The 26,666-nt window shown below is 42.2% G+C and overlaps 1 protein-coding gene across 2 annotated transcripts in view; it reads right to left on the bottom strand.

Moving 5' to 3' along the window:
* LOC126349954 (uncharacterized) overlaps window positions 1–25,988 on the bottom strand; it is a 63,909-nt gene extending 37,921 nt beyond the window's left edge. The window contains exon 1 of one of the 2 annotated variants that reach the window (XR_007565184.1): window positions 25,695–25,963. Coding sequence is in view for 1 of the 2 variants with exons in the window: in XM_050002477.1 (XP_049858434.1) it covers window positions 25,695–25,797 (103 nt within the window). In the remaining variant the exon portion in view is untranslated. Of the gene's footprint in view, window positions 1–25,694 lie in introns of both variants that reach the window. The other variant, XM_050002477.1, reaches the window with a different exon arrangement.
* Between the last annotated feature and the right edge of the window lie 678 nt (window positions 25,989–26,666).

Raw genomic sequence — 26,666 nt, forward strand, 5'->3', positions numbered from 1 at the left:
TTCTTTCCACTGGGAGTTAAACTGTATGTGTAACTCAAAAGCATGGGTACACTCGATGACTTCTTATCCACAGCATCTGCACTCTGTCGTTGCACAAGTATAAGGATGTTCTGCTGTGATGGGTTGTATGTTGGTGACAAGTACTGTCCTCCATCTTGCTGTTCTTTGGGACCACCAGCAGCGTTTGATGTGTTGGGAGCAGGTCGCATGTCCTTATTACACAAATCAATGAGTGGGACAGACATCAGCTCCTTGACCTGCTCCAGAAAGTGGGCTATGTGCACTACATAATCCTATGTGTTCACTACAGGTTCAGAGATGTAGGAGGTTGTTGCTGCCGCAGGTCCAGAGGTTGGTGCAGTTCTCAACAAGATGGCAGCCGAGGTTGCTACAAATCCAGACGTGGCAGAGATTGTCATGTTGGCGCTTGACCCTGTGGGCATGGACGCATCGAGGGCTACTGCTGAACAAAGATGAGGAAGCATTAAATATGGACCAAGGCAATCAATAATAATAATAATAATAATAATAATGGTGCTAACCACAGAGAAAAATGTGATATGAGATACTTACTTTTCCGTTTCTTCCTGCTCTCCAAGGCTGTGTTGGATTGCGACTGCTGTTGACACTTCATGGTTCGTCTTCTTTTTCTGATGCTGCTGGCTGACTGAGCAAGACTGAGGTCCCAGAGCTGCTGAGCCTGCCCTATATCCCCTCCAAGGACATTATCAGATACCGCCATCATACTGGCTGAAGTCTAACATGTGACTGGTTTAAGAGTTCCTATTGGTTCCCGTCATCCCTCCCCCCCCCCCCCCCCTCGATCGCCATCTTGGATTATGTCTTGGGAGGGACGACAGCACCCTCTGGTGGCAGTACTGTGTACTAGGTCAGTTGGACTCTGGACCTCATGGTCGACACACTGGATGGAAGTACTGCCTCTAATTGGTTAAATCAAGACTGAAAAAGAAGACTTACATCCATCCTACACAGCACAGGCTGAGTCCTCTTCCTGCCAATTCCTAGGAACAGGTGGGAGTCGGATAACATAAGTTAGTGGACCTATTTTCCCGCCATTTTCTTAGGTTAGTGGAGGTAGCTGTGGTGTGTTGCATTGTCCTGCTGGAATTTGAACTTCCTGCCATTTTCTGAGGGAGGGGAGGGGGGAGAGGGGGTTAGTTTAGTGAAGGCAGTGCAACTGACCTATCTCCCCACCAAAATTTTAACTTCCCACCATGACGTCATTGTGACATTGCCATATCTACGCTGACATCATGAATAAATTTGGCAACAATGGAGAGTGTGTTGGCGCCGCCCTTGTTCGAATACTTCAGTCAACAGATGAGGTCAGCCTGTATGCTTTTGTGCTGTATGTGTCACTTCACATTTCCACTTCACTATCACATCGGAAATAGTGGATCTAAGGATGTTTAGGTATGTGGAAATCTCGCATACAGATGTATGACACAAGTGAAATCCAATCACCTGACCACAATCAAAGTCCATGAGTTCTGCGGAGCTCCCCATTCTGCTCTCTCACGATGTCTAATGACTAGTGAGGTCGTTGATACGGAGTACCTAGCAGTAAGTGGCAGCACAGTGCACCTAATATGAAAAACGTATGTTTTTGGAGGTGTCCGGATACTTTTGATCACATAGTGTAAGTGTCTAAAAATGGTTCAAATGGCTCTAAGCACTAAGGGACTTAACATCTGCGGTCATCAGTCCCCTAGACTTAGAATTACTTAAACCTAACTAACCAAAGGATTTCACACACATCCACGCCAGGACTCGAACCTGCGACTGTAGCAGCAGCGTGGTTCTGGACTGAAGCGCCTAGAACCACTCGGCCACAACTGCCGGCGTAAGTGTCTCGCCTGAGCTTTCTATTATGATTTACTAGTGTGTTGCAATAAATAAGTGTTCAATTACATTTTACTAATTAATTTGTGTAGCAGTGTTGCAGAACGACCGAGATTTCCGCCCACGTACAGTGTTGATGTCTGTTGGATATCAAATCTCTGTACATCAGTGGCGCAGTTCGTAATTGTGACAGAGAAACGACGACTGCCCATACACCAAATGTTAAAAACTTTTCATATCTCGATGCCAGTAGGAAAAACTGGGTGCACTAATATTTTCGGACTAACTAAATAATGGAGCCAAATGTCAAATAATAATCAAGACAGCTCGCTGAAAAATGTCCCGCACAGATGAATAACTGTACGAGACAAGACGAGAGACGACAAGTGCAGACCTCTCGCGAATTATATCATTCAATATGTATTCGTAAATACGTAAAATACACCAATTCTTCTAGTTGTGTTATCGTTGTGGTCTTCAGTCCAATTTGATGCAGCTTTCCATGCTGCTCTGTCCTGTGAAGTCTTCTTCATTTCCAAATAACTACTTCAAGATACATCCCTCAGAATCTGATTACCATATTCCTCTCTAGGTCTTCCTCTACGATTTGTACCCGCCACGCTTCCCTCCAGTACTAAATTGTTGATCCTTTGATGTCTCAGAATGTGTCCCATCAAGCCGGTCGATTTAGCTAAGGTTGTGCCACAAATTTCTTTTGTTTACAATTCTGTTCAGCACCTCCTCATTAGTTACACGAGCTACCTATCTAATCTTCAGCATTCTTCTGTAGGACAACATTTCACAAGCCTCAATTCTCTTCTTGTTTAAACGTTTTATTGCCTATGTTTCAATTCCATTCATGACTACACACCGTACAAATACTTTCAGAAAGGACATCCTAACACTTAAATTTACATTCGATGTTAATAAAATTCTCTTCTTCAGAAACGCTTTTCTTCCTGTCAGCCTACATTTTACATCCTCTCTACATCGGCCATCATCAGTTAATTTTCGGTCCAAATAACAAAACTCATCTACTACTTTTAGTGTCTCATTTCTTTACCTAATTCCCTCAATATCACCTGGTTTAATTCGACTACATTCCGTTACCATTGTTTTCCTTTTGTTGACCTTCGTCTTATATCCTCCTTTCAAAACAAAGCCCATTCCATTCAAGTGCTCTTCCAAGTTGTTTGCTGCCTCTGAGAGAATTGCAATGTCACCGGCAAATCTCAAAGTTTTTACTTCTTTTCCCTGAACTTTAATTCGTCGAGATTTTTCTTTTGTTTCCTTTACTGATAGCACAACATACAGACTGATTAACTTCGGCTGCAGGCTACAGCCCTGCCTCGGTGCCTTCTCAACCACTGCTTCCCTTCCATGCGCTTCGAGTCTTATAACTGCTGTCTGGTTTCTTTACAAACTGTCAGTAGCCTTTCGCTCCCTGTATTTTATACCTGCTACCTTCAGAATTTCAAAGAGATTATTCTAGTCAACATTGTCAAAAACTTTCTTTAAGGCTACAAATGTTATAGACAGAGGTTCCTTAATCTATCTTCTAAGATAAGTCGTAGGGTCAGTATTGCCCCGCCTGTTCCTAGATTTCACAAGACTCCAAACTGATCTTCCCCGAGGTCGGCTTCTACAAGTTTTTCCACTTTTCTGTAAAGAATTCGTATTAGTATTTTGCAGCTGTGACTAATTAAGATGATAATTCGGTAATGGTCAAACCTGTCAATACCTACTTTCTTTTGAATTGTAATTATTACATTCGTCTTTAAGTCTTCGCCTGTCTCATGCATCTTGTATACCAGATGGAAGAGTTTCGTTGGCTATCTGTCCCAAGACTGTCGTAGTTCTGACGGAATGTTGTCTACTCCCGGACCCCTTTTCGACTTAGGTCTTTCAATGGTCTGTCAAATTCTTCTCGCGGTATCATACCTCCCATCTGTCTCCATCTACGTCCTGTTACATCTTCCTAGTACAGACCCTCTGTGTGTTCCTTCCAACTTTCAGCTTTCCCTTCTTTGCTTAGCGCTGCTTTTCAATCTGAGTTATTGATATACATACAGCTGCTTCTCTTTTCTCCAAAGGCCTCTTTAATTTTCCTGTAGGTGGTATCTATCTTTCCCTAATGAAATAACCTTCTAAATCATTAATTATGTTCACTACAATTCCCTGTGATAAACACTCATTCAGTTTGAAAACTTACACGCCTCCCTACCATCATGCCAGATGCTACACAGTTAGAAACTTGTTGGGCGTATTAAATCATTCAATACGTGATTTGAAACATGTTATAATTTGAAATTCGTCAATAACTGATATAAGAGGAGTCAAACATTCACTTTACGTATAATCTGCACAAACGGAATGACGAATGGTAGGGGGCTCATATTTAAACAACACATTCCCCCTTTAAGGTAGGCCAAGGCACTGTATTCATGTACTGGATGAGATCTAATTGGTTCGCGCATTTGAAAATCTTGACGGCTGTGTACAGCACAAACTCTTAATATTGTGGCTGAAGGTCTAGTTCCTTACAAGTAACTGTAGCGTCCCGTTGTAATCATCCAGTAACGCGTAAAAATTGACACAAAGTACGAACATTCCACCATCGTCGACACAAGTTATTCTCCCAGTACTTTCATAACAAATCTGTGTCTTCCACTCGCTTTCCCTGCTAGCTAATTTCATTTGCCCGTTGTCTTCCTTATGATATACTGGCACTTCCTCTGCTTTTTAAATGACGCGAATGGCTTCACAAGTTTACTATCAAAGTTACAAGCTAATAGCACATGAATCTTTTCCTTCTTTATGCTCATTACCTTGTCTTTATTCACGTGTAAGGAGAGCTTTTACTCACAAGAAGAGGTCACGACGTTCGGATCACGGATTTACCATACTTGAAACTTTGTACAACTTTAGCAGTCCAACAGGACAACATAATACGCAAAATGTAAGGCGTACTGCTTAGGCGATTTCGAGAAAACCGCAAGAGAAGTTTCACGCGTCAGTGATGTACTGGTGCATTGCGGCCTTGAGTACGGTATGGCGACTGTCACGTGGTTACCGTTCATCCTCCATAAGCAGTGGATCGCTGGCTGGGATCCCGCTCATCTTTTTTTCTCAATTTATGCTTTTTAAACACTAGTCACATTATTTCATAAATATTACATTTGAAAGGTAATATAATGGAAATACACGTGTATTTTCGTGGACTTTTACTGGACTGCCAATGTTATTAGGCTGTTTACTAATTTTTATTATTACAAAAAATATTATGTCACACTTATTTCTCTAGAGTAGTTAAAAACTTTATCAAGCACCTTCAGACTTGTTCATAGCAACTGACAGCGAACGATAAATCGCTTCTCGTGAAAATATCATTAAAATGTCCGCCTACTTAGCTGGGTGATAACGTGCTCGCCTCCCATGCAAGCGGGCCCGGGTTCGATTCCCGGCCGGGTTGGCCATTTTCTCCTCTCGGTGATTGGATGTTGTGTTGTCCTCATCATCATTTCACCCTCACACCGGCGCGCAAGTCGCCCAATGTGACGTCGAATGAAATAAGGCTTGCACTTGGCGGCCAAACATCCCCGAATATTTGCCTTCCGGCCAACGATGCCATAAGCTCATTTGCATTTTACCATTAAAAAACATTTACTCGTACATCGCCGATTTTCGGCACCGACATTTACAAAGACGTTGCTTTACGTATAGTTTGCATCCACATCAACGAACTTTGTTCTTCCTTAGAAACCCTGAATATTCCTAGTGCATTCATTCCATGTAGTGGATGCTGATTTAATTTGTTTTCCTTGTCTCTATGAAAAATATCATCCAGGAACAAGTAATGCATATTCTGGCATATTGTAACTCACTATATTATCGAATATAGTTATTTACAACTTTATTTATCGATGTTTGACTCGGGCTTTCCAAACCCGTCCCTCGTCCCAAAAAACCTCTGCCTGCAGATCGAGGCTTCCAGGTGTAAAGAACTTCTCGATACCTTACCCGAGTACAGGTATAAGGAATTGCGGAAATCACGGCAGGCACACATTTTCAGGAAAACTTTATGGTCAGAGGAAAGCCGATGGAACACTGGGAGATAGTGTCTGTCGCAGATCAACTCACACGGAGCTATATTTGCAGACCACAAGTTGTCATCGCCCTGTACAACGTGGTAGTGTCTTACACTCCTTGGTGTACAGGGCACAGGTAGTCTCAGACACCGACAGTCTACTGGTGAGCTACAATACCTAAGTACAATATTCCACCAGAATGGCTAATAGGTTAGACAGATACGCCATGCATTTCGTTCTAAACAAATTCAAAGCAGGGGTGTAAATGAAGATGCGGAGGCAAACATTGTAACGTGATTCTTGCCCTATTTTGGTGGCATGTGCACAAGAATAGAAAGAACCCTCAAAAATCACGAAATCAGGCATAGTTTTCGGCAGAAGCAAAATTCAGGAATTTATTGTGTTCGGTCAAAGAGGATCTTAGTCACAGGAAAAGTGGCGTGTATAAGATCCCACGCCGATGTGGAAAATCTTATACCGGACAGACATGCCGAACCGTACAAGGATGTTAGGTCGAACACTATCGTCATACACGCCTGAGGCAACGTGATAAATCATCGGGAGCGGAGCATTGCCTGTAGACAGAGCATCACGTTTTACGAAAGGATTGAAATTTTATCCACAGCGTCATGTTTGGTGACTGTGTTGTTAAGGAGGCCATACATATCCGTACGGCGGACAATCTTGTCAACAGGGATGCAGGTTTTCATAAAGTTCCACCTGGAATCCAGCACTGGCGGCCATTAGATCAAAACAGGGAAAACGAGAACTTACGATTCATGACTCGACACAGTGCACAGCTGAGGTGCCAATTCAGCTTTTAACCACAGGAGCGTCCGGCAGCACAGTTATTGTAAAATGTAAACTTTCACGGCCAGAGTTGCTATAATTCATAAAATATTCCGGGCTATTATGCCGTAGTCGAAGGTATTTCTCTTTAAAACCCGACGTTTCGTCCCCATCCGCGGAGGCCATTTTAAAGGGGGATCGTAGCTTTGTTGGATGTCCGATTCACACCCGGGGTAGCTACTGACTACAGCAAAATTGCGCTTCCGCAAGCTTTCGCGCAGTGACTCTTTGAGTCAAGAGCAGTTGCAGAAGTGGGGAGATTGACAGATCAGCTTTTGCGGAATATGCTTTACAGCCGGGAGACCACCACATTCATTTTGACTGGACTGAAGTACTGGCAGCCACAAACGGATAGCACGAAAGGTAATACAGAGACCATATAGATCGTGAAACATCGCAGGAATTTTAATAGGAAGAAGGAGGGCGTGAAGTTTAGTGAAATTTGGATTCCGGTACTGAAGAAGAAGTGTATTAGTCTTCCACCATGGGATGATAGTAACAGCGGACGACGACAGTCGAAAACGGCCAATTGCGCTCGCATATTCAAAACATGTGATGTCACCTCACTGTGCGGAAGCTCACGGAAGTAGAACTTTGCATATTCTTGATTTTGACCGATGAGCGGTAGATGATTTTAATGTTGCTCTTTTCTAATATATTGGTAATCCTTGCTGTGGGCGGCGCAGCATATGGAAGAAACGCCAAGCTCTTAGTGTCTTCTTCTTGCTATGTTGGAAAGCGCGTCTTACCTATGTTTCAGAATAGCCATTCTCAAGAAAGGTTTTTCTCAGGTGCTATATTTTGGCAATTAGACTCTCCTTGTACGCAGCGAAGGCAGACAGAATAGACCCGCCAGCATACAGAGAGCCCCCACCACTATCTGCCGTGACTCCTCGCCTCCCCCCCCCCCCCCCTTCCCATTTGCCGCGGCAGCCCTTTCAGAGGCGCGCCATTGGCGCTGCTGATGCCGAGGCAGAGGAGCCTGCTGTCCAGCGGCTATAAATAACTCGACAGGACATGAACCTGATACTCCACCTGAAGATGACAAGTAGGAAACTCATTGAAACGTTGCCACAGAACGACGCCTTGACTCGGCTGATAACCCGAGAAGGCTTCATCATTGAGATGTACCGAGAAAGTTTAAATTCGCATATAGAACACCACTGCAGGATAGAAATACAGCACAGCTTCAAGATGCTGCAGAAACTTCGCAACAAAAAGGCAAACCTGCTCAGCAGACTACCCTTCCCACAATGGCGTTGGGACAAGGAAGTACTGATGCAGTTCAATCACCTGTTACATCACATCAACACGACAAGGATAAAACGCATTTTACAACATCCTAGCTCAGCCTTGGTTCCTGAGCACATACACATCATGAGGCTTGAACTCGTTAAAACTGCTCCCAATCCACCTGCATGCAACTTGGAGCTGACATCCAAACTCTCACCTTGCTCATGGGAGTGGGTTGCCAGTAACACTTTTGCAACCAGTGAACTAAGCAAATGCAAAGCCACCATGAAACAACAATACCAGTTCCACCAACTGCGTGGGGCTCAAGTGCAGAACAGTGACACAAAGGTGTCGAGGACCATTATCAGTTTAACTGGAAAGGAATTGGACGAGGCAACAACAACATCTGTGCTGTCAAAAGGGTTAACTTTTGCACAATTTCCAAGAACACTACCTATACCAGTGATCATCAGTAGCATCGTTCAGGCCATCCAATGGCTTCCCTCGACACCACTGAAGAGGTCGGAATTGAGACTTGCAGTACCTTGGAAAAGGCAAAAACTCCGAAAACCAACATCTCCACCGCTGAACGCAGGGCGATGCACAACTTATGAGAAGACAAAAACACAGCCGTCCTAGCGGTAGACAATAGCAATGCGATGGTACTGCTATGATCAATTGATTACTGGCAGAAGATTGAGATCGTTTACAAGATCCAGCTTACAAACAAGCGAGCAAGGAGTCTACATCAGTGGTGATGTAGAACAACTCAGGAATGGACTGGAACATGGTTAGAAGGCTGTACCGCAGAGCCCCAATACCACCCACCTGTATAGACTTCCAAAGAGACACAAGAAGGGAGTTCCACTACGTCTAATAGTGGACAATTATGAAATAGCCAAACACCTGGCGCAGCTATTGAGCCTCTCGTGGACCATTGTCCTCACCATGCCAAAACTTGATGGAGTTTGTGAATATACTTCGAGGGACACATCTGGACGAAGGAGACATCCTGGTCAGCTTTGATGTCACATTCCTCTTCACAAGAGTACCTCTTGAGGACTCGTTCACATTACTAAGAGGCCACTTCGACAAAGACAAAATGGAACTGTTCTGCCTTGGGCTTACTACTACATACTTCCAATGTGGTGGAAAAGTCTATCAACAGATGGATGGAGCCGCCATGGATTCCACCCAGGCGCCATGTATCACAAACCTATACATGGAACACTTCGAACAAACGGTTCTCGAAATGGCGCGCCTGAAACCGAAGGAGTTCTACAGCTACGTGGATGACACATTCGCAATTTAGTTGCAAGGTGAAGAAAATCTACAAGAATTTCTTACAGTGGCATCCTTGACATTATTAAATTCACCATGGAGATGAAAAAAATGCATGTCTCCTTTCCGCGACATCATGATAAAGAAGACTGACGGCATGTTAGGTCATTTCGTTTACAGGAAGAAGACACACACCAACCTGTACCTTAAAGCCAGTAGCTGCCACCACCTGGCACAGTGAAAATCCATGCTCACCACCTTGGTACACAGAGCATGAGACATATGTGACAAGAAAAGTCTACCTGCCGAACTGCAGGACTTGAGAAAAACCTTCCGCGAGAACAGATATTCTGAGATGCAGATAAGACGTGCTTTTCAACTGAGGAAGAAGAAGAGAGAAGGCATACGTGAAGAACACATTAAACGCTTGGCATACTTTCTGTATCCTGGGCTGCCCACAGCAAAGATTTCCAGGATATTAAAAAAGCAACATGAAAACCATCTTATGCTCATTGGCCAAAACCAAGAATATGCTATGCTCAGTGAAAGATAAACAAGGATTACAGACACCTGGAGTCTACAGCATCAGCTGTGAGTGTGGCAAACAGTACATTGTCCAGAAGCAGCGATGTATATCACAGCGCTGCTCAGAACACATAAGGAGCATTTGCCTACGTCAAATGGTGAAATCTGCAGTGGTGGGACGTAGTCTCAAGAAAAACTAAATGTTTGATTTCGAACAAACAAAGCTGCTGTGTAAGGCGAATAGGTTCTGGGATGAGATCTATAAAGAGGCTGTGGAGATACACATCCACGATAACCTTTCAGTCGAGAAAGTGGTTTCCAGCTTAGCGCTGCATGGGCTGCAGCAATAACAAAAATACGACAAGAATGCTCCAATGTGAAACCAGCGAAGGCAGAGGACACGATGGACAAGCCTCACCAGGACGTAAAGCCCGCACCAATCAGCACGCAGGGAGCCCGCACCACCACCGGCCGCGACTCCCCCCTCCCTCACTATGCTCCATGACACCCCTTCTGGAGGCACGCGATTGGTGCTGCTGACACAGACGAGGCAGAAGGTGGCCCAGTCATAATAAAGAACCGAACAGGATATGAACCTGACACTTCTCCTGAAGATGACAAGTAGGAAACTTGTTGAAACGTTGCTGCAGAACGACTCTTTGACTTGGCTGATACCACGTGAAGACTTATCACCACTGCAGCCATTGTCAGAATGTGGAAAGAGAGCGATTTATCTGAGGTCGAAAAGGGCATGGTCATTGGATTTCGGGCCAAGGGTGGAAACATTTCAGAAAGTCTAAGCCATGAACTGTTTGTGTGCTGCCATGGTTAAAGTATAATGAGCGTGCCAAAATGGCGTTGTCCAAAACCAGTGCTGAGGTAACTGTGTTGCACCACAGGCCATAGATGACAGGCTGCAGAGACCTGTACGGGTGAACAGTTGAGCAAGTCACTGCCCAGATGAAACATGGGGCTACCAACAGTGTTTCCTCAATCATTGTTGTCGAACCTTGATCCAAATGGGCCTCGACAGCAGGCCAGTGGTTCACGCAACCATCAGCTGTTCATCATTTAGCAGATGTCCTTTTCAGATAAATCGCGTTTTACTCTCTTTCGGACATTGGTGAGTACGGAATGAGACATCTGAAAACAAACATCCGGCAACAATCGTCGGAAGCGTCCATGCCAGAGGAAGGAGCATTACGATCTGCAGAATGTTTTTGTAGCATTCCCCGAATGAACCTGTCATTCTGGAAGGCAGAGAGTATCAGTAAAAGAATGTGTCTATTCTTGTGGATCATTTTCACCCCTATGTGCAGTTTGTTTTCTTGGTACAATGGCATCCACCAATAGGACAACGCATTATGTCACAAAGCTCTCAGCGTGCGAAGAGCACCAAGATGCATTTACTGCACACCCAGACCACCAAATTCCCCAGGTTTAGATGCATGCGAAAATCTATTGGACCACATCGATTGGGTTGTTTGCATTATGAATCCTCAGCTGAGAAACCTAGTGCAGCTGCCACAATAGTAGGGTTGGCATGGCTCTACATCCATATCAGTAGCTTCCAGAACCTCAATGACATTCTTCCTGCATGTATCACAGTGGTCTGCGTTGCGAAAGGTGGTTATTCAGGATTTTGAAACACGGTCACATTAAAGTGTCTGGACATTGTATAGCAATGCCAAGGCTGGCCTAAGACCCAAGTGACAGAGGCCGCCGTTTGAAGCAGAGCTGTTAAGATTTCTGTGCAAGACATACCACAATATTAGTAGTGGCCCCTTAAGGCACCAAGCTGAGAGGGACGTCCGTATGCAAGATTTGTATACAGTGCGTATCTCAATAAGTAGCGAAAACTGACACGAGTCAAAGTGTTTGAAGGAACAGGGGGAGGGAGGGCGCCGAACGAAAAGTCTTTTGCGTAGAAAAATGTTTTCGAACAGGCCCTGCTTAACGCGTCTCAGTTCTTTTATCATTGCCAAAATCAAGAATGACCTGAGCTCTTTTCTGTTCACATGGGACTTAATTTACAATTTCTTTTTGGTCATGGAATGCCTGTAACTTTCCTTCCTTGTTGTTTGAAGTATGCACATCCGTCTCTAACCTGTCTTTAACAACATTAGCACTGTTCAGCCAAAAATGTTTTATCTTCTATCCCTACCGAACAAGAAAATACAGCACCCAAAAAGACATATGGTTAATATTGCAAGCCAACTTAATTTCAGTCATACCAGAATGCAATAGTCAAAATTAATTTAAGGTAAGTTAACACTTTATAGCCTAATTTCTGTTCACATTACACATCTCACGATTTTTCCTTACGTTTTTATAAGCTGTATTTGGCATGGTACAACCTAACGTCATTTTGCTACTTCCCTCTAATTCCACATCGGAACATTTTTGGTATTAATGCACTTGAATACCAAGGCTTAAGTCTGATAAAGACCTCCGCTCCTCCGACCTCTCCAACTGAAGATTTGGGATTGGTAACAGACTAATCTCCAGCGTGCCGCGAGGTGCAAGTGATTTTTTTCGATACCACATTCCGTTAGTACTCGCAGGTTTTCGTTATGTGTGTGGTATCGCGTTTGCCTTTTTGTACTGCTGTCGGTTTCGGTTATTTGTGTGGTATCGGTGTTTTAAGGTGAACTGTATCACGCGATTATTTAGATATCGCGTTTCGTTAACTGCGGGGAATTTTAGCTGTCTGCATTTGTACCGCTTTTTGTACTGGTGTCGTCTTTTGAGTTTTCGATGACTGTTAAAGGTGGTTCGCGCTAACTTTACGTTTTTGCATCTTGTTTCGTGATTCTCTGGTTGTTTCGTGGCACATTTTGCTATTATCGTGATCTTAGGGTTGCTATTTTGGCTTCTCCCCGTTTAAAACCCCCGATTTCCATTGATTGCCCCATTAGCTTCAAAATTTATCATTACCTTCTGCGAGTCTTCACTTGAGGTTTATATTTCAGTGCCACTGGGAAGGATAAGTCATTGGTCGCTATTATTGAAAACATGTTTTTGTCGCATTTTTGGAAGTTTTCACTTAAAACTTTCGGGCTGATAAATCGTGGTCGGTGTATAAAACTCTCCCCTGACGTTTCGTCTCGTCTCCGACTGCAGGAGGCATCCTCCGAGGTAAAGCGACGAACGGCAAAGAGAAGTCGAGGAAGCTCTGGTTATATAGGCAGTGCAGAGGACGCCACTGTCCATCACGTGACGTCGGCTATGAGACTGTCTCTGGTAATGCCAACATTCTCGATTGAAAGTAATCGATTGTCACACTTGCGGTGCAACACTGACATCCAAATTTTATCCAGTTTAATACCTTAGTCTTTCCTCTTAAAATTATTACAGCATTTATCAATCTCGATAGCCTCTCTATACATGCGTGCATAATAATGCGAAGTTTTAGATATGACGCTCGTCTCGCTGAATTTTATTTCATGATCACTTTCCTGGTAAACATGTTCTGCTACGGCCGATTTATCTGTGTGGCACAGGCGGCAATTCCTCTTACGTTCAACTAGACGGATGTTCACACGTCTCTTTGTAGTACCTATATAAACCTGTCCACAACTACAAGGAATTTTATATACTCCCGGTGTAGCCAAAGGGTGTCGTGCATCTTTTGCCGATCTTAAATATCGACATAGATCGAGCACTTCGCTCTAGGTAGAGAATCAGGAGCAACGACGAACGACAGTCGCCCAACGGCAAGGTTTTTCTTCCGTTCATTAGTAAGGTCACGGATCGCATTGGGAAAGTGTTCTAGCAACTATGGGGTGGAAACTATTTTCAGACCCACCAGTAAAATAAAAGAATATTTCAGATCAACAAAAGATGTACGACATATTCGAAACTGTTGTTCATTCCTAAATCTCGTCGACCAGTTTTGTAGGGCAGACATCTCGAAAAGTACTTGCCAGATTTCCTTCCAAGTACTTGGCCGAATTACTTCAAATTTCTACATTCAGATGAAAAAATGCAGAAAATTAATGAAAAATTAGATGCCTCACAAACGAAATATATCGTGGTGAACTGACTGTAATCGCGACAATAAATTACAGTGGCAATACCTGTCTTGGAGATTTTGTACCATCAGTTGTCACAAGATAGCAGGACAGAAACATGATTGCAAACTCCTGTTTACTGATTAGTTGCCGTTGTAACATATGACATATTCCCTAGAAGATGTTCCCGGTTGCGTTTCGCAGTTATTTTGGTTATTAAAATCCACAGTCCTGGATGTAGTATCAACAAAACTCAATAGATTGCTGTGCGATCACAGGATCGAACAGAGCCCGAGATTTCCCAAGCAGTGACGTAAACTACTCGAACAATTCGAGTCGTGCTCAAACACAGCTCTATTTAAAGCAGAGAAAATTGAGCTGCAACAATAGAAGACTTTTGGTTTCAAATCGATGTATGTTTTCCAAAGCCAGAATTGGAAAGCTATTATCTAATGTCTGAGCTATGACTTTGAGCTCATATCCTGGTCACATTGCATTATGAAAGTCGATATCTTATACCTTGCCGTTGTGGAAATGTCTACTTCAGTGTATGAATATTTCATCTTAGTAGAAAAGGGGGAGGGAGGGACATAAGTGGTAATGCGAGAATGAGATTTTCACTCTGCAGCGGAGTGTGCGCTGATATGAAACTTCCTGGCAGATTAAAACTGTGAGCCCGACCGAGACTCGAACTCGGGACCTTTGCCTTTCGCGGGCAAGTGCCCGCGAAAGGCAAAGGTCCCGAGTTCGAGTCTCGGTCGGGCACACAGTTTTAATCTGCCAGGAAGTTTCATATCAGCGCACACTCCGCTGCAGAGTGAAAATCTCATTCTGGAAACATCCCCCAGGCTGTGGCTAAGCCATGTCTCCACAGTATCCTTTCTTTCAGGAGTGCTAGTTCTGCATGTTTCGCAGAAGAGCTTCTGTAAAGTTTGGAAGGTAGGAGACGGATACTGGCAGAAGTAAAGCTGTGAGTACCGGCCGTGAGTCGTGCTTCGGTAGCTCAGTTGGTAGAGCACTTGCCCGCGAAAGGCAAAGGTCCCGAGTTCGAGTCTCGGTCGGGCACACAGTTTTAATCTGCCAGGAAGTTTCATAAGTGGTAATATTTAAGAGAAACCGTGCTTTTTCCAGCTTTTTTCGGTGATTGTCATCTTTAAGGACGCATAAAAACCAAATCGTAATTAGGAGAAATTTCTCTTTCGCTCAGTTTAAAGATACAACCTTGCTCTATTTACAGGCGGATTTTCGTTATTTTATGATTGCTCGTTTCACCGCTATAGCGTCAAACGATAGACGCTGTGGTTGAGCTTAATGTTGTAGCAATTCCGGTGTTTAAACTTTTGTTGGTTACACCATATGTCTTTACTAACGAATACTCCTCGAGTTTTTTAGTTAAGAGTTTGTAAATTGTGTTAGTAGCTGCAACATATAAAGCGCAGCTGTCACACCAGCTCGCCGCCACTGTTTTAGTGCGAATTAAGCGCGTGTTCGTCAGCGAAGAACGGCAATTTAGTAGTCGCATTCCAGTACAACATTGCCACGTTCAGTTTTTGCTACCAATACAGGGAAATAATATGGGAAATTGAAATAAACGCTCGATCTGCAAGCAGCTCACAGTAAATGAACATTTGTATAGCACATTTCAACAGTAAACAGAAACGTCAATAGATGGAAAAATTTTGCAGCGAACAATGATGACTGAAATAAAATCTACATTAATCGCTTCGCTTTCGCTGGTGGCTGATGTCTCGCTGCTGCTACCTGGATCGGCAACGTTTCTGTTGCTATGCCAAGACCTTATTTGTGTATAACTGTTTTCAAGTTTTTGTACATAACTCACTGAATTCCGCCAGACACTTTGAGGAACGCTTTCCAGAGCGGAGCGACACAACTGTAAAGTACTGTATCAGTTATTTTAAAATTCTTGTTCTTCTTTCAAAAAATGATTCAAATGGCTCTGAGAACTATGGGACTTAACATCTATGGTCATCAGTCCCCTAGAACTTAGAACTACTTAAACCTAACTAACCTAAGGACATCACACACATCCATGCCCGATGCAGGATTCGAACCTGCGGCCGTAGCGGTCGTGCGGTTCCAGACTGAAGCGCCTAGAACAGCTCGGCCACCCCAGCTTGTTCTCCTTTGCTTTATACTTGATCAATGCCCAAATAAGTTCAACGTTGTACAACTCACAGTGTGCTTGTCCACTGATCGCAATAGGGCCATTTTGTGCCAAATGGTCTAATATCGAGAAATGTTCCCACATGACCATCATGGATTTTGATGAAATTTTGTATGAACATTCACACGTGTTCTCAATGAACACTGGTAAAGTTTCAGTTTCGGAAATTCAATACTTTCGGAGATACAGTCACTTGTTTAAGACCATAGCACAACTTTCTATAGTGCGTCCTTGAATTTTCAGCAACTTTGAGACGAGATATCTATCTAAGTTCAAAATGGTTCAAATGGCTCTGAGCACTATGGGACTTAACATCTATGGTCATCAGTCCCCTAGAACTTAGAACTACTTAAACCTAACTAACCTAAGGACATCACACAACACCCAGCCATCACGAGGCAGAGAAAATGCCTGACCCCGCCGGGAATCGAACCCTGGAACCCGGGCGTGGGAAGCGAGAACGCTACCGCACGACCACGAGATGCGGGCTATCTATCTAAGTATCTGCATGAAAGAAACAAAAGTTGGCCATCTTATACAACTTTTAGAGTTCTTTAAAGTAAAATATTAAGAAAAGGATTTCTCAGCAATTTTCATATAGATAATTTGAATCAAAGTTGGGCGAAAAAATAACTGTTTAAAAAATGTGAACTTCAGTTTTTTATATCTCCAAAAGTAATTGTGGGATGTACATGAAATTTTGCACACCATAACTCACCAACACGAGGACTTAGAATATAGAATTTCATTCTCCTATTGCTTTCCATTATTTCACAAATCTAGGGTGAAGTTGACAATTTTTCAAAAAGTGCTAAAAATGGATATTTTTAGTCAAATTTTTCAAAAAAGTGTTTTCTCCAAACTTTTCTAAATTATGGTCATTAGGAAGAGCATATTCTAAACTATCTAGAAAAGTGGAATTGGTTTTGCAATGCAAGCATATAAGGCCCTGAAAAGTAGCATCATCAAAGAGGCGCACTGGAAGTTTGAACACATTTTTCTGGCACTCAAATTATACCTGAAACCTTTTATTATGCCTAATAAATGTTTATTAGTGCCTTGAATAATTGAAATAGAAAGATCTGGTAAATAGGCAATGTGACTGTCAGAAAAACGTGAAAACTATGAGAATTAGCGCTTCTGCTTTTATCGTAAGTGTTCATCTGCATAAAACTCTTCTCATTTGTAAAAAAAATTTAAAAAATAATAACAATCATGAATGAATAATAGCTACATATTTTTGTACTTCTCAAAATTGTAAATATTTACAAGTGGAAAATGTCGCCCTAATTTTTGGATTCAATCGTATAAAACATTTTTCCAAAAAAGATTCGGTTTGCTTGAATCATGCATCAAGTGATGTAAATTTTCCAATCAATATTGCAGAGATTTTAATACCTAAGTGTTGTAACCTGTGAATTTTTGTCTTAAAGTTATTATGGAAACATGTAAAATTGGTTGGTTAAACATCTGAGAGTTTTAATTTTGTACTTAATCACACTTAAATGTAGCCCACTACCTTGGTAAATACGTAACCACTAGTTTCACAGAGAAACAGAGAAAGCTATAGCATCTGAAATTGCCAGCTATTTCCTAGATCATGAGCCACAGGAAGCTATTGCGTTTAAGCAATGGATACATACCGATCGGTCCACACTGGCCACGAAGCAAAGGGTAGTGGATGAATTTATTGAAGATATAAAAATAAAATATGGAGTCTGTCATGCCATCATTACATTGCCAGGCATCAAAGCTTGCATCTTAAAAGCCTTAAATGTCATCTGAAAGACGAAGAGCTTGTTGTCCTAATGGATTTTGCAGAAAATTATTCTTTTATCTTTCAGGATGCTGTGCAAGGCTTCCAATGGGACAATAGTCAAGCAACAATTCATCCATTTGTTATCTACTTTCGCCAAAATGAGAAAGTAGTATCTTTAAGTTTTTGCATTATCAGTGATTGTTTGCAGCATGACACTATTACAGTTCACGTTTTTGTCAAGGAGCTCATCAAATATATAAGAGCATGGTTTGCACAGATATCCCACATTCATTATTTCAGTGATGGTTCCAGTGCTCAATATAAAAATTTCAATAATTTCCTAAATTTGTGCTATCATAAGAGTGATTTTGGAATGACAGCCGAATGGAATGTTTTTGCTACTAGTCACGGGAAATCACCTTATGATGGGATTGGAGGTACAACAAAGCAGTTAGCAGCAACAGCAAGCTTGCAACGGCCACTTAATGGACAAATTCTTACTCCTCTAGATCTGTTCCGCTTCTGCTCTGAAAACATTAATGGAATTAAATTTGTTTTCATCAGGATAGATGAAATTGAAAAAAAATATTGTGTCACAAGAAGAGAAGTTTAAACTTGGACAAACTGTGGCAGGCACTAGAGAAAAATCACTTTTTACCTATTGCTGAAACAACAATTCAGGTCAGCAGAGTTTCAAATGATTGTTCATCTTTTCTATCTAAAATGGGTCACAGTAATGAAGGAGGCATATTAATGTCTGCTCTCCAAACAGGACAATATGTTGCATGCAGCTACGAAAACATGTGGTGGATTGGGAATATCTGTAAGAGCTCCATCTCCATCAGTAAATTCGTCTGGCCTGCAATACGACATTCCTCTTCATGTTCATCAGAAAATTAATGTAGCATATCAAAAATTGAAATAGGTTAGAGGGAACATTCTAAGGAACCCAAGAATGCCTTCTAATTTTACACAGGGCACTTAAATAATTTTACTATCAGGCTTGGGAACCTGTGTAAAGAAAGCCTTATCAGGCTTGGGATCCTGTGGTAAAGAAACCCACCCGTGGCTGTTGTTGCTAAGCTATTGGGCGTGGCCCCTATGGCAATGGGAATGCTGGTTTTATCATGTGAAATGAAACTAGGAGTAGTTAAGCCACCGCAGACCATAGCAACTCATTTATGCATTTTTTTCCATCAGTAAGCTGGTGTTGTTCATTAAACAGACAACTAATAATTAGATGATTATGGAAATAAATTTTACGATTTACATTCATTCTTAATAATAATTGTGTGTGTGTGTGTGTGTGTGTGTGTGTCTGTGTGTGTGTGTGTGTTTGTGTGTGTGTGTGTGTGTGTGTGTGTGTGTGTGAGAGAGAGAGAGAGAGAGAGAGAGAGAGAGAGAGAGAGAGAGAGAGAGAGAGAGAGAGAGAGGGGGGGGGGCGAGACAGTGGGGGGGGGGAGGTGAGGTGGCAATTAAGAACATTGTTTCTACCTTTATTCTCTATTCGGACTTAAGCTAGGTCCTATTCATCAGTACTTCTTATTTCACTTATCCCAGACCTTAATAAAAATGTATAAGACAAAATAAAAGATTTCAGGTATAATTTGAGTGCCAAAAAAATGTGTTCAAACTTCCAATGCGCCTCTTTGATGATGCTACTTTTTAGGGCCTTGCATGCTTGCATTGCAAAACCAAATCCACTTTTCTATATAGTTTAGAATATGCTCTTTCTAATGACCATAGTTTAGAAGAGTTTAGAGAAAATACTTTTTTGAAAAATTTGACTAAAAATACCCATTTTTAGCACTTTTTGAAAAATCGTCAACTTCACCCAAGATTTGTGAAATAATGGAAAGCAATAGAAGAATGAAATTTTATATTCTAAGACCTTGTGTTGGTGAGTTATGGTGTGCAAAGTTTCATGTACATCCCACTATTACTTTTGGAGATATAAAAAACTAAAGTTCGGATTTTTTTAACAGCTATTTTTTCGCCCAACTTTACTTCAAATTATCTATATGAAAATTGCTCAGAATTCCTTTTCTTAATATTTTACTTTAAAGAGCTCTAAAAGTTGTACAAGATGGCCAACTTTTGTTTCTTTCATGCAAATACTTAGATAGATATCTCATCTCAAAGTTGCTGAAAATTCAAGGACGCACTATAGAAAGCTGTGCTATGGTCTTAAACAAGTGACTGTATCTCCAAAAGTATTGAATTTCTGAAACTGAAACTTTACCAGTGTTCATTGAGAACATGTGTGAATGTTCATACAAAATTTCATCAAAATCCATGAGGGTCATGTGGGAGCCTCTAGACCATTTGGCATGGAATGACTCAATATGCTTTCCAAAAAGGATTCCTGCGCCCTGAAGTGCGGTCGCTCGTTTTCCAGTAGGCCAGCTTTAGTAAATACCTCGTATGATGTGGCATTAAATGGAAGCCCTACGTTATTATTTTCCATCCATTCAATGACAGAATCCTTTTCCGATTTCGTGATGGATTTCGTGTTACTGAATGTGATATGAAGCCTCATATAAAACAATCGCACAATTGTCTGGTAATTTTACGAGAACGCTCCTAAACCCCTCTTCGTAGTGCCAGGCATCCATTTCATAATGATAATCTGCACCTCGTTTTTGCCCAATAAAACACAAGCCGACAATTTTCACGAATCCATCTTCCTTCCCATTGTGGTAGAACTGGGCGGTGTTGGAATTCCTCCTTTTCAGCCATTCCACTCTTTGAACATTTCCTCTGTAATACATTTTCTGATGCACAAGGTATTTTTCGTTCCTGCCAACCAAACTTTCTGGAATGATTAGCGCCACATCAATTCTCATAAATAATCCATCCAGCGTTGGGTAAGTGTCTTATTCCCTGCAAGAACTCGTATCTTTTTCCTTTTACTTGGTTATTGTCCACCAGCACAGGTTTTTTGTTGAACTTTCTGTATCTGAAGTCCAATTTTCGAATAGTACGCCAAAGCGTTTTTGTCACTCGTATTAGGAAAATCTTCAACTTCAGTCTTCGTCTTTTCCAACACTGTTGCTACTGCTGGAAACTGTTTTTCCGTATAGAAGTCGTGGGTTTTTCTTCTTATGACTCCCCGTGTAAACCCGTCCAATGCAGACTTCTGTCGTCTGTCAGAACCCTTTTATTAGTGATACAAGACATGAAGTTTTATATTCTCCCAAAATTCGCTTCACTGTCCTTTCACTAAAACCGAAACATTCGTAAGTTCTCTTTACTGGCTGTGACACAGAACTGCTCGCGGCCTCTTCTTTTTCCGCCTAAAAGTAAGCTCGCGGTCTGATCACATAATTTTTACATAATTCCGTAAATGACGTATGGTTCCAGACAAGTACAAGATAGCTAAGTATGTTACGAGCACTGTCTCACACGAATGCACAGCAACGAATGGGAGCACGATCGTTTCCTATCTGACGGGAAAACGCCACGTAAACGCTGAAACAATGACAATGAAATTGAAACCCTGATCACAAATCCAGCAACGTACACGCTAGCACGCGGCGCATAGAAACGCAAAAGCAAATAAACTGAAGATGTAATATAAGAGCCTTATTTAGATTTTCGTGCGGAAAAACATAACAGGTGTGAAAGGCAACAGCAGAGCTTTTTTTTCGTATTGTCAATACGTATCACCGTTAGGCTAACTGCAGTAATCTACGTCCACCATTATTAGGACAAACAGAGTAATTCGAAAGCAACGACAATTCGTCTGGAAGATTAGTATGGGTGTGTCTTTAAAATGTATGAAGGAAATTTTTCTCCTAAATGCGGTCTGACTTTATGACTTCTCAAATTTGACACTCGCCAAAAATGGTCGAAAAAGTACGCTTCTCTTAAACATTACCGCGTATGCCGACACGTTTTCAACTGAAATGTATTGTTCATACACGAAATATATGTAGACATTTCCACAATTCCGGCAAGGTGTAACACCGGTAATTTCTAAGAATGATTGCCTGTCGAAGTTGCGGTGTCCAAACGAAACATATCGAATGTGAGATCGTAAATCGATCATGCTACTCTGGTGGCAGGCGTTATGAGTAGATTAGATTAGATTAATACTAGTTCCATGGATCATGAATACGATATTTCGTAATGATGTGGAACGAGTCAAATTTTCCAATACATGAAATAATTAAGTTAATTTAATAACATAATGAATTTAATATAATAACTGTTTTTAATAATTATTTGTTTGATTTTTTTAAAATTTTTTTCTTAATTTATATCTAAAAATTCCTCTATGGAGTAGAAGGAGTTGTCATTCAGAAATTCTTTTAATTTCTTCTTAAATACTTGTTGGTTATCTGTCAGACTTTTGGTACTATTTAGTAAGTGACCAAAGACTTTAGTGGCAGTGTAATTCACCCCTTTCTGTGCCAAAGTTAGATTTAATCTTGAATAGTGAAGATCATCCTTTCTCCTAGTATTGTAGTTATGCACACTGCTATTACTTTTGAATTGGGTTTGGTTGTTATTAAAAAATTTCATAAGAGAGTGTATATACTGAGAAGCTACTGTGAATATCCCTAGATCCTTAAATAAATGTCTGCAGGATGATCTTGGGTGGACTCCAGCTATTATTCTGATTAAACCCTTTTGTGCAATAAATACTTTATTCCTCAGTGATGAATTACCCCAAAATATGATGCCATATGCGAGCAATGAGTGAAAATAGTCGTAGTAAGCTAATTTACTAAGACGTTTATCACCAAAATTTGCAGTGACCCTTATTGCATAAGCAGCTGAACTCAAATGTTTCAGCAGATCATCAATGTGTTTCTTCAAATTTAATCTCTCATCAATGGACACACCTAAAAATTTTGAATATTCTACCTTAGCTATATGCTTCTGATTAAGGTCTATATTTATTAATGGCGTCATACCATTTAGTGTACGGAACTGTATGTACTGTGTCTTATCAAAACTCAGTGAGAGTTGGTTTACAAGGAACCACTTAGAAATTTTCTGAAAGACATTATTGACAATTTCATCAGTTAATTCTTGTTTGTCAGGGGTGATTACTACACTTGTATCATCAGCAAAAAGAACTAACTTTGCATCTTCATGAATATAGAATGGCAAGTCATTAATATATATATTAAGAACAACAAAGGATCCAAGACCGACCCTTGTGGAACCCCATTCTTGATAGTTCCCCAGTTTGAGGAAAGTGATGATCTTTGCATATTATGAGAACTGCTTATTTCAACTTTCTGCACTCTTCCAGTTAGGTATGAATTAAACCATTTGTGCACTGTCCCACTCATGCCACAATACTTGATCTTGTCTAGCAGAATTTCATGATTTACACAATCAAAAGCCTCTGAGAGATCACAAAAAATCCCAATGGGTGGTGTTCGGTTATTCAGATCATTCAAAATTTGATTGGTGACAGCATATATGGTATTTTCTGTTGAAAAACCTTTCTGGAAACCAAACTAACATTTTGTTAGTACTTCATTTTTACAGATATGTGAAGCTACTCTTGAATACATTACTTTCTCAAAATTTTTGGATAAAGTTTGTTTACGGTGGTCGCTACAGCAACGACAAAAGAAGAGGGTTACAAAAATACTTGTAATTGAAAAGGAGACGAGATACCTTACTCGTCGTTGCTGTTGTCATCATGTGAAAGTCCATTACAGTGGTCTGGATGGATAGTCTGGAAGAACCATGTATTCTTCCTGATATTCGTTCGTTTCCCGCACTGTCCGCAATGAAATTGTAAACGGTATTTCAGCATCGAAGCTGTTCTTACGGAGTTTTACACACGTCGCACCACCACAGGCCACACAGTCTCTTATTTCCTGGTACAGTAGTAATCCATATTTGCGACAAAAAGTCGAGCAATTTTCTACGCTGGATAAACATGGTATTAGATTTTTCCATGTGAGAGAATCTGTCGAAGAATCCTCGAGAACGGCAGACATCCCACTCACTAACGACATAAATCGTCTGGCATTCCCTAGCAACTCACAAATACACTCCTAGAAATTGAAATAAGAACACCGTGAATTCATTGTCCCAGGAAGGGGAAACTTTATTGACACATTCCTGGGGTCAGATACATCACATGATCACACTGACAGAACCACAGGCACATAGACACAGGCAACAGAGCATGCACAATGTCGGCACTAGTACAGTGTATATCCACCTCTCGCAGCAATGCAGGCTGCTATTCTCCCATGGAGACGATCGTAGAGATGCTGGATGTAGTCCTGTGGAATGGCTTGCCATGCCATTTCCACCTGGCGCCTCAGTTGCACCAGCGTTCGTGCTGGACTTGCAGACCGCGTGAGACGACGCTTCATCCAGTCCCAAACATGCTCAATGGGGGACAGATCCGGAGATCTTGCTGGCCAGGGTAGTTGACTTACACCTTCTAGCGCACGTTGGGTGGCACGGGATACATGCGGACGTGCATTGTCCTGTTGGAACAGCAAGTTCCCTTGCCGGTCTAGGAATGGTAGAACGATGGGTTCGATGACGGTTTGGATGTACCGTGCACTATTCAGTGTCCCCTCGACGATCACCAAAGGTGTACGGCCAGTGTAGGAGATCGCTCCCCACACCATGATGCCGAGTGTTGGCCCTGTGTGCCTCGGTCGTATGCAGTCCTGATTGTGGCGCTCACCTGCACGGCGCCAAACACGCATACGACAATCATTGGCACCAAGGCAGAAGCGACTCTCATCGCTGAAGACGACACGTCTCCATTCGTCCCTCCATTCACGCCTGTCGCGACACCACTGGAGGCGGGCTGCACGATGTTGGGGCGTGAGCGGAAGACGGCCTAATGGTGTGCGGGACCGTAGCCCAGCTTCATGGAGACGGTTGCGAATGGTCCTCGCCGATACCCCAGGAGCAACAGTGTCCCTAATTTGCTGGGAAGTGGCGGTGCGGTCCCCTACGGCACTGCGCAGGATCCTAGGGTCTTGGCGTGCATCCGTGCGTCGCTGCGGTCCGGTCCCAGGTCGACGGGCACGTGCACCTACCGCCGACCACTGGCGACAACAGCGATGTACTGTGGAGACCACACGCCCCACGTGTTGAGCAATTCGGCGGTACGTCCACCCGGCCTCCCGCATGCCCACTATACGCCCTCGCTCAAAGTCCGTCAACTGCACATACGGTTCACGTCCACGCTGTCGCGGCATGCTACCAGTGTTAAAGACTGCGATGGAGCTCCGTATGCCACGGCAAACTGGCTGACACTGACGGCGGCGGTGCACAAATGCTGCGCAGCTAGCGCCATTCGACGGCCAACAACGCGGTTCCTGGTGTGTCCGCTGTGCCGTGCGTGTGATCATTGCTTGTACAGCCCTCTCGCAGTGTCCGGAGCAAGTATGGTGCGTCTGACACACCGGTGTCAATGTGTTCTTTTTTCCATTTCCAGGAGTGTAATTCGCGGAGGTATGTAATTTAGAGCAAGTAAGGTAACGACGGAAAACAGATAAAAATGACGATCACAAATAATTGATCACGACGCCTGCCACCAAAGTCACATGATCGATTTAAAATCGCACGTTCGATATGTATCGTTTGGACACCGCAACTTCGATAGGCAATCATTCTTGGAAATTACCCACAACTATGTTTTTATGAACTTCGCATCTGAAGACGTATTATTCGTCGCACTCCATTGGCACCCAGTGATTCAAGTACGCCCTTCGCTTTAAAACGATTGCAGTTTCCGATTATGCTTACATTTTAAAATCGTAACAACAAGGTACAGCGCCAATCTCTTTGTGTAGTAGGTATTAAACATCCCGAACAATGCCAGTCGCTGTAGCTAATTGTTTCATAAATCGAACACAGTGAAAGAATATTTTAATACCTGGAAAGATCGACAATACCTCTGACGGGGAAAAGCAGCGACAGCGCCCGCACCACCATGCTGTTATGGAAGAAATTCCGCTTCAGCTCTCCAGCGTCTGTCCTCTGCGCTACGTAATTCATGGCGCGATGTTCGGCCGGATGTTAAAAGTACGCACCCTCCGCAAGTCGCTCTTGAGTTGTCAGTCACATAGAAACCATGGAAACGTTCAACACTGAAGAACGTCTCCAAACAAGGTACGCACGCAGAAGTGGTAGTGATTCCGAAAATCGTTACAGGAAGTTGCTGGCATCAGAGTTACTGTAAATGCAATAATATATCGAAGATACATTAGCTTCCATAAATCAAGGAGACATTACTAAAATTGCTCAAAAGTTATGTATCGAATACGTCGAATCATAGTCAAGGAGTAGAACACACGACATGGAATAAATAAAAAACGGAAATCCAGTCTTTCATATTGATACAGCCCTGGTTTCGAGCTTCTATTCTGGATACAAGGCATGGCGAACAGGAGTGAGTTGCACCTCAACGCAACCCTCTACTTTATTTCAGTTGAAAAAGCAATATAAATATTATATTTTGGATAAAAATGGGACTACATGCGGAAATATTTTCAAAAAGCATTTTCGAACATTTTTTGGCGAGTTTCAACTCTGTACATTGTCAGAAGCAAGACGTAATAACGTGAAGAATTTCCTTTTGCAGCTTAAAGATACAGCCAATTCCTGTTTACAGACGGATTATCGTTGTTTTCTTATTAGTCATTTCATTGCACTAATGTCAAACACAAGACGCTGCAACTGATCTTACCGACGTATCTATTGCGGCAGAGAAAACACGGGCGCAGAGCTCGAACTTCTGTGGCTAATATCACGTTCATTACTAATGAATGATTGCCGTGTTTGTCAGTTTAGAATTTACAAAAACAAAATGGCTCTGAGCACTATGGGACTTAACATCTGTGGTCATCACTCCCCTAGAACTTAGA

The sequence above is a fragment of the Schistocerca gregaria genome, chromosome 1 (assembly GCF_023897955.1).
Source record: "Schistocerca gregaria isolate iqSchGreg1 chromosome 1, iqSchGreg1.2, whole genome shotgun sequence".
Taxonomy (NCBI): Eukaryota; Metazoa; Arthropoda; class Insecta; order Orthoptera; family Acrididae; genus Schistocerca; species Schistocerca gregaria.